The following is a 9,113-nucleotide window of genomic DNA, read 5'->3' as shown; positions in this document are numbered from 1 at the left end:
ACCTTGAATGGCTTTAACATCTCAAGCAAGCTGGAAAAGCTCGAGGTGGAGAATAAGTATGCAAAGAAATAGGCTCTCGAGCTCCAAAAAGATCGGGACGCTGTCGGGGCTAACCTTCGTAAGGCCCGGGATGAGATCGGTGTAGCAAGGGACGATGCTGAAGAGGGCAAGCTCGAACTCATGGAAGCCAAGAAGAGCTTTGAGAAAGAACTGGAGAGGGTTCGAGCTGAGGCTCGTGCTCAAGCGGTTGAGGATTTTAAAAAGTTTGACTAGTTCGGGACTCTTCTTGGCCAGTATAGGTCAGGTTCTTATCATTACGGGCTACGACTTGCTCGTTCCTTTTTGCGAAGGAAGCTCCCTAATGAGTTAGTGGTGGATTCAGCCTTAAGTTTGAACATGGTCTACAATACAAATATAAATGAATTTATCTTTAAAAAAACTGAGAAAAAAGTAGACATTTTCAGGGGTGGACATGGGCTGTAGCACGGTTGAGCCAGTGCCTGGATCCGCCAGTGCTGATGACCTTAAGTCAATGGTTGAGGAGCTTAAGATAGTGAACGAGCTTGCTGGTGAGCTCGAGCTTTAAGCTTCGAAGGTGGATGACGATGGCGATGATGAGGATCCCGACCATGGGGATGCTGCTACTCCCGTCAACCTGGACTAGTCATTTGTTATCGAACTTTTGTTTTTGTTTTTTGAGGATTGCAAGTATAATACCCGGTATTGGGCTTTAAACCTTTGTTTTTAATATGTAATCGATCGATGTTTATGCAATTTCACTTCTATGTTTGGTTCATAGATCACACACGTTACTTCGTTTCGTGTTCTGAGTTCATACTTTATACTCAAACGTTATGCATGATGGTTATAATTTTAATTCTGGACTATTAGCCCAAGCGTTCGTAAAGATCATGTTTCATAACCAATTAGCTCGTGTTCTATAAAAATGTTTGTCCCAAGCGTGTTGTAGCTCGAGGACGTTATATATTCATCTATTTTCTAACAAATAGTTCAAGTGAACGGTGATAGCTCGAGCATGAACAGTTATAGGAGGTTGTGAAAACAGATCACGCCTTTTGCTCTAGAGATTGAGTTTGGATTTTTAAGCTCGAGGATATCTATCTTCAAGCTTCTAGCATGTGTTCGTAATGTAAGTCATGTTTCGGACATCGAGCCCGAGTATAAAAATCGTGTACTGCAAACCATATGTGATTCTTTGAGTTCGAATGTTAAATGGCAGCCATTGGGTCGCTGTAGTTTATACAATTGAGCTCATGCTTGTCCGTTTGAAATTTTATTTTTCATTTGTTAACGAGCTCGGGTAAAATTGGTAAGACATGCCCGATCTCTACCTTGAAATTTCTCATTATCAAGGCAAATTAGGGTCAGGAAGGTCGGGGTCTTATGACCGGCCTGTTGACTTTTTGATGACTTAGAGTACTTTGCATACACATCATTATACAAAGGTATGACAGCATGTACGGGGAATGGTTTGGTGCTAATTGGTCGAGTATTAGTTGCATAAGCAGAGCACGACCTTATGCTAATTAGTTATGTGTTAGCTACATGCGCAGAGGACGACCTTATGCTAATTGATTAAGTATTAGCTGCGTACATGTAGCACGAACTTATGCTAATTGGTTATGTATTAGCTGGATGTGCGGAGTATAGCTTTATGCTAATTGATTAAGTATTAGCTGCATGCACGGAGCACAACCTTATGTTAATTGATTAAAAGGGAGAAACATCTATGTAAAAGATAACTTCTTATGATATTGTAGTAAAGAGCTCAAGGGTATTCGAACTTGAGCTTCCAAAAGCAAAAACTATTGGGGCGTACAAGTCCAAAAAGAAAAAAGAAAAAATGTAAAGATAAAGAAAATGAACTTATTGTGGGCATGCAAGCCCAAAAGGAAAAAAAATGTTATGGCTAGCTACTTGTAATAAATCTTTAGATTATTGGCATTTCATGGCCTTGGGAATGGTTTCCCGACGTGTCCCTGAGGCTGTGAGCTCTACCCTTCAATCTACGTATGACCTTGAAAGGTCATTCCCATGCTGGACCAAGCTTTCTTGGAGGATGATCGGCAACTTCTGCCTGTCTAAAGACTAGACCCCAACTCTGAACCTTCCCATCTTGACCTTGTTGTTCTAATTTGATAATTTATAGCTTTGAGGGAGGCCCACTCTCTCACTTCTTCAAGTAAGTCAAGATGTTTCGTGGTCATTTTCTCCATATTTGTCTCGAGCCTCCTTAAGTTGGTAGGCTAACTTCAATTGGGACGGTAGCTTCTAGTCCAAAGGCTAATAGAATGGTGTCTTACCAGTAGCTGTTTTATGTGATGTCCTATATGTCCAAAGTATGGATGGAAACTCATTAGGCCAGTCACTTTTAGCATTCCCAATCCTCGTTCGAAGATCTTGTAGTATGATTCGATTAGTTACTTCTGTGAAGCCATTACACTGTAGGTGCGACACGGAGGTCATGCAGTGATCAACCCTGAGATTGGCACAAAAATTTTTAATTGGGGATTGTCAAACTACCTCCCGTTATCCGTTACGAGGACTTTAGGTACTCCAAACCTGCATACAATGGACTTTCATATGAATGATCTGAGCTTAGGCTCCAATATTATTGCCAGGGATTCAGCTTCTACCTACTTAGTGAAGTATTCAACTGCTACGAGCACAAACTTTAATTTTCCTCTAGCCAAATGAAAAGGTCCAAGGACGTCAACTCCCCATTGTTTGAAAGGAGCTAAGTAAAGGATGGAAGTTAACTCTTCAGTAGGAGCATGTATGACATTGTTGAACTTCTGGCACTTGTCACACTTACGAACATAATTTACTGCATCTTTTTTCATGCTTGACCAATGATACCCATACTTTATCAGTTTATATGCGAGAGCTCGAGCTCCTTGATGGTTTTCACACATTTCTTCATGAATTTCAATCAAGGCTTAAAGAGACTCAGAATATTTGAGGCATCTTAGATAGGAGAGTGTGAAACTCCCGTGAAACAAAATTCTTCCAATGATACAGTACCTTGCTGTCCTAGATCGAATGCTTCTTGGAGTTCGAGGATCAGATGGTAGGTTTTCGCTTCTTACGTACTCCACTATTGGATCCATACAAGAGGGCTCATGATCAATATCCATGATGCTTATCTTTTAAGTTATGCTAGGCTTGGTTATCATCTTGATGTACACTGTTCTGTCAAGTCCATCTACTCCCATAAAAACAAGTCTGGACAGTGCATCAGCTTTGGCATTATCGACTCTGGCTACTTTTAGAATTTCATAACTGATAAACTCCTCCAAAGGTCATGTACTTTCAGACAATATAAACTCATCGTTTCATCCTTTCTTTTGAAAGAACCTTCAATCTGCCCAACCACTTGTTGTGAGTCACTGCAAATTTTGATATGCTCCAGCTCGAGATTTTTTTGTAAATTCAAGAGCTGTTATAATAGCTTCATACTCTGCCTCGTTGTTGATGGTCTTAAATTCAAATCTGAGTGCATATCGTATTTCTATGGTCCTGTCTGGGATAGTAACGATGACATCGACTCCTAAGCTCGAACTATTAGATGTCTCATCCACAAAGATCTCCCATATTTTGGAGGTCATGCTCGAGTCTTTATCTTTCGTCTCTTGGGACCTTGGGGTGAGTTCTACTATGAAATCGGACAAAGCTTGAACCTTAGTATTAAGTCACGGTTTGAACTCTATGTCAAATTCTCCAAGTTCAATTCCTCACTTTAACAATCTTCTTGAGACATTTGGCTTCTGAAATATATGTCTAAGGGATTGGTTGATGAGTACAACAATTGGATGTGACTGGAAGTATTGCCGTAGCTTTTTGGCAGCTACAACCAAAGCTAGAGCAAGCTGTTCGACAAGTGTGTATCGGGTTTTTGCATCAAGAAGTACCTTCTTACTTAATAGATAGGCTACTGGACCCTTCTTTTTTCCTTTACCAGCACTCAACTTACTGCATTTTGGAAAATAGCCAAATACAATAACATGTCACGGGGCTTCAGTTTGGTAAGAACTGGAGGTGTTGCTAATGCTTGCTTGAGCTCCTGAAAAGCTAAGTCGCATTCCTCGTTCCAATCAAAACCTTAATTTCTCCTAAGTGATTTGAAAAAGGGAAAATATTTGTCTGCTGCTTGGGAGAAAAACATGTTCAGTGCTTTTATGCGACCTGTCTCCATAGACATCAAAGCTTGGATTTTATCAGGATTAGCCTCTATTCCTTTGTGCGTGATCATAAAACCCAAGAACTTTCCTGATGCTACTCCAAATGCACATTTTGTAGGGTGTTGAGCTTCATGTTGTACCTCCGCAGCATGGTAAATACTTTTTCAAGATCAGAGATATGGTCATTTACTTACTTACTTTTAACCACCATATTGTCTACATACGCTTCGATCGTCTTTACAATCAGGTCAACAAAAACCTTGTTGATTAGCTTTTAATATGTTACCTTGGTATTCTTCAGTTCAAAAGGCAGGATTCGATAACGATATATGGTTAAGTCGGCCATGAATGAGGTCTTTTCTTGATTTTCTTCCACCATGAGTATTTGGTGATACCCTGAAAATGCATCCAATAAGCTATACAGCATATGACCCGACGTACTATCCACAAGATTGTAGATTCGAGGTAAGGGATAACTGTCTTTAGGGCATGCTTTATTCAATTTTGTGAAGTCAATGCAAACTCGATAATTTCTATTAGCCTTCTCGACAAAAACTATATTAGCAAGCCAATTAGGGTATTACACTTCTGAATGAACAGCGCATTAGTGAGCTTAGGAATATCTTCCTTTATGACTTCTCACCTTTCAGGGGCAAACTGCCTTTTCCTTTGCTTGACAGGTCTTGCCTATGGATTTACATTGAGTCTGTGCACTGTAAATTCTGGGTCAATCCCAGGCATGTCCTTGACATTCAAGGTGAATACGTTAATGTTTCGGGGGAGACAACTTATAAGTTTAGCCATGATTGCTACATCTAGCTCCCGTTCGATAGTCACTTTCCTGCTAAGCTCAAGCTCGACCTCAGTCAACCTCTCTATTGGAGCGAGTCTCCCATGATTTTCATGCTCGAGTTCGAGCTATGAAAGGTTCATGACATCGCCATTGATCTTTCGGACACTCGTCATATAACATTTTCTTGCCACTGTTTGGCTGCCTTGATTGCCCAAATCCCATTACTTGTAGGGAACTTTATAGCCAAGTGAAAGGTTGAGACAATAGCTCTGATTATTTTGAGCCGTGACCTTCCAAGTATGATGTTGTAGGCCATTGGAGTATGGACAACTTCAAAGGTTGTAATCTGAGTCACTTGCCTACCTTCCAATCTCAATGTCAAGGGCAACTTGACAAACCCTCTGAGCTGATGACTTTACCTCAAATCCCTAAAGAGATGTTTTGATCTGCTTGAGTTGTTCATTTGAGATACCTATTTGAACAAAAGCCGCATGAGACAATACATTAGCAATGCTTCCATTGTCTACCAAAATTCTCTTGACCTAAAAGTTGGCAATGATGGCCGATAGAACTAGAGCATCATCATGAGGAAATGATATGCCTTCTAAGTCCCTTGCCCCGAAAGTGATGTCCTTTGTAAAACCAAGATCTGTCCTTGAGACGGTTAGAGAATGCTTGGCATATTGCTTGTGCAAGCTGCTAGAATCTTTCCCCGTGGCCGTTTCTCTAATAATAATATTGATAGTGCCTGCAGTAGGCTGCTTGTTTCCCCGACTCTCTGGGGCCTTATCTTTGTTCTGATTGTTCTTTGGGCGCTTGTCATTGCTAAAGTAAGAGCCCAAAATCCTCTTTTTATAAGAGCTTCAATATCATGCTTCAAAGTAAAGTAATCCTCAGTTGTATACCCATGATCTTGATGAAAATCACAATACTTGCTATTGTCACGAGTATCGGGTGGAGACCACAATCTAGAAGGCCAATTAAGCTCTTTCAAGTCCTTAATCTCCATCAAAATGTTGGACCTCGATGTGTTTAAGCGGGTGAAGGATGTTGAGAGGGGGTCTTGTGTTGGCTTGACTTGAGGGGCATCTTGTCGCAGATTGGACTTATGTAGCCTTTTCTGATCGGACTTTTTGATGATGAAACTTCTTTTCTTGGGCCACGATTTCTTCCATGTTATGTATTTCTCGACTCGATGAGGAGCTCAATTACCTACTTTGGAGGAGTTTTGGATAAGGACATCTTGAATGTTTCACATCTTATGGCATATGTCAGAGCCGAGACTGCAGTTGTGATATGTAGATCGGGGATCTAAAGTCATTCGTTGTTAAAACTGGTCATGAAACTGCAAAGCATTTCACTGGGCCCTTGGCGCATCTGCATCTGTAATGCCACTGTCTTTCTGATTCGCTTACCACTTACAAAGAAAATGGAGAACTTATAAGCCAAATTTGAGAAAGGGATGATAGAGTTAGGTTCTAATGTGGAAAACCAATATCCGACCGCATTAGTGAGAGTCAAAGGAAAGGCCTTGCACATCACCGCATCTGGTACAACTTGTAAGTTCATAATATCTGCATACACATTAAAATGGTTGATGGGGTCGATTGTCCCATCATATTCCTTTATCTGATGATACTTGAACCTGTTCGGAAGGGGATATGAGAGAATTTCTGGGGTGAACGATGTATTGGGGGTGAATCCTGTTGTTACCTGAGTATTTTGTTACATACTCGTTGCTTTCTCTTCTTCAATAATCCTAGCGAGTTCAGCAGAGTCCATTGTAATAGACCTCGAGCCTAAGATCATTTGCGGTACACCTGAGGTTCCAACCTCACCATCACCATGAATTGTGCGTAGCACTCACGTTCGAGCATCCACTATAAAACCACCTTCAGGAGTTGGGGTATGCAACGGGTGAGAATTCCTCTAACTCAACAATTGGTCAGTGTGGCAACTTGCTGATGGAGCTCCTTAAAGGCTCCAGTGGTAACAATGGCTGGAGGAGGTGCTGGCATCTCGGATGATTCTTCTTAATGGACATGGCGTTCATCAGGAGGTGGAGGGTTGTCTGGAATGGATGAGCTTGTTGGAGGAAGACCTGAACTTCTATTAACCATGGCTTTTGGTAGCATTTCCCATAAACGGTACCAATGATGCTACCAAAAATCGTACCTGATCGACCTTGAACTTTATTCTTGAACTGCGAGCTTAGATGAACACGAATGATCTTTTGATGCCTGAAACAAAGGCAACGATGTGTGTTCTCGTCGCCCCTCCGATGCTTAAGTCAAATAGAAAATTTAGTGCGCAAGGCAATGAATTAGAAAATAATGAAAAAAAATACCTGTATAATAAGCATTGGCCCTGTATTTATAGGTGTTGGCAGTAGAGTTATAGAAGGATTCAGTCACGTATGATCCTTATCCTCATAGGTTAAGTTATTTGTGTTATATTTGGTGTTGTATTTTAATTTGAATTAAAATGTTATAAGCCAATAATAATATGTTTAAAGAGAACTAGGAACTATAGCTTAAGTAGGGTTAGTACTTCCCCAAGTCGTTGGGAAGAATAGAATCAAGAGACCTTAAACCCGACCCAAACAGGTGCAAGCCTGACCAAGAAACACTTGGACCTTAGATTTGTGGGTTTTGAGAAAGATTGAGGTCGGGCCTTTTAGGTCAAGCTCAAGGATTATTAGGTTTTGGGTCATCAGGGACAAAACTTGAATCACAAATTGATATATTGTCATCATTCAGACATTCAAAATAGCAACATCCATGTAAGAATTCAAACTATGAATTGATTAAACACAAAGGTTCATTGATGTCTCACAGCAGATAGTTATCTATATGGCAGCTGCAATTCCTACATTCGACTATACATAAAACATCCACGTTTGATGTCGAAAGGCCACAAAAAAGGACGGAGGCATCGTTGTGACAAAAAAGGATGGAGACGTCCAATGCCTGACGAGTATCACTTCTTTATGTTTGGTAATTGAATTTGAAATCATTTGACTGTATGGACTTTTATTTAGGGAATTGGGTTGTATTGGCCTTGTCTTGTTAGGGTTTGTTTTACTATTTAAATCTAGTTTGCGATGTAATTTATTTTAGTTGATGATTGAATAAAATTATTTTGGTGGCTTGTGGTAATTTCCTCTTATCCACTTTCTTCTTCTTCCCCTTAATTTCCTTTCGTATATAAATATGTTTATTTCTCCATTAATTGTCCAATCGGTACTGCATCAAATTTGCTATTAGAGCCGAAACTTGGGTAATTTCTCATCTCCAATCCAAAATTTCTTCCCTTCCTCTTCCAAAAAATAAAAAAAAAAGTTACCTGTGGAACACCACAAACAAAAATAATTATTGTGAGGCAACAATTTTTTTGTTCAATAAAATGAAAGACTTTGTTGTGGTAGTAGTTTCTTCTTTTTTCCATTTTTGTCCTTAGGTAAAAAGTGTGAAAAGAAAGTTACTATTCACAGGTACACTTCACACTCAAAGAAAAAAAGTGAGAAAAGGGTGGGAAAAAAATTTCTTTATCATCAAGAGCCATTTTTTCTGTGCTGCTCCTCAAATTTCGCAAATTGCTGTTTTCCAATGTCAATCTTGTTATCTAGATAGCATCCTAATCCAAGTCCCACAATCCTAATTCAACCCAAATTCTATTCAGCCCAGTAGTCTTCTAATTAACCCATTTCCACGAAGCCCAACACATAGGCCCAATAGCTAAAACTCTACCCATCACAATAGCAAACCTTAGCCCATTATATATAATACCCAACCAAGCCCAATTATTGACAACCTCAATTTCTTTATAACCCAAAGCCATTCTACCCACTTCCAAGCCCCATAAACACCAAAGCCAACCCAACTCTTCCAATTACTCCAAGCCCATTTACACACTTCACTGCACATTCTACCCGTCTCAATACTCTGTCTACAGCCCAATTCCACACCACTTCCAAAAGTCAATCCTCCACGTTGGCGTCCTCGAGCTGTGCAACTCGCCGATGCCACCCACGCCGAGAACCCTCAAATCTCAGACATCCTTTTCAATCAGACCTGATCCATCTCTTAAAACTCGAGTTTCGTCCACTCGCCTCCATC

At 40.3% G+C, this 9,113-nt stretch overlaps 1 protein-coding gene across 1 annotated transcript; it reads right to left on the bottom strand.

Moving 5' to 3' along the window:
* Positions 1–3,755: 3,755 nt before the first annotated feature.
* Positions 3,756–5,311, bottom strand: LOC111391715. Its single transcript, XM_023016964.1, has 5 exons — positions 5,174–5,311; positions 4,902–5,120; positions 4,489–4,743; positions 4,185–4,342; positions 3,756–3,993 (listed from the first exon to the last, which is right to left on the bottom strand). The coding sequence occupies exons 1-5, from the start codon at positions 5,309–5,311 to the stop codon at positions 3,756–3,758; spliced, it is 1,008 nt and encodes a 335-aa protein (XP_022872732.1).
* Positions 5,312–9,113: the final 3,802 nt, after the last annotated feature.

The sequence above is a fragment of the Olea europaea genome, unplaced genomic scaffold, assembly GCF_002742605.1.
Source record: "Olea europaea var. sylvestris unplaced genomic scaffold, O_europaea_v1 scaffold83, whole genome shotgun sequence".
Classification (NCBI taxonomy): Eukaryota; Viridiplantae; Streptophyta; class Magnoliopsida; order Lamiales; family Oleaceae; genus Olea; species Olea europaea.
The sequence above is the reverse complement of the archived record's forward strand: the minus strand, read 5'-3'. Positions and strand labels throughout refer to the sequence as shown.

Bases quoted from the DNA above. Each gene is read 5' to 3' on its own strand.
- LOC111391715 (XM_023016964.1), bottom strand. From the start codon at position 5,311: ATGGCCTACAACATCATACTTGGAAGGTCACGGCTCAAAATAATCAGA. The intron at 4,744-4,901 runs GTAAATCCATAG...TTTGTCGAGAAG, and splicing joins TTACAGTGCACAGACTCAAT to GCTAATAGAAATTATCGAGT. The intron at 3,994-4,184 runs GTTTTTCTCCCA...TCCAAAATGCAG, and splicing joins CGCATAAAAGCACTGAACAT to TAAGTTGAGTGCTGGTAAAG.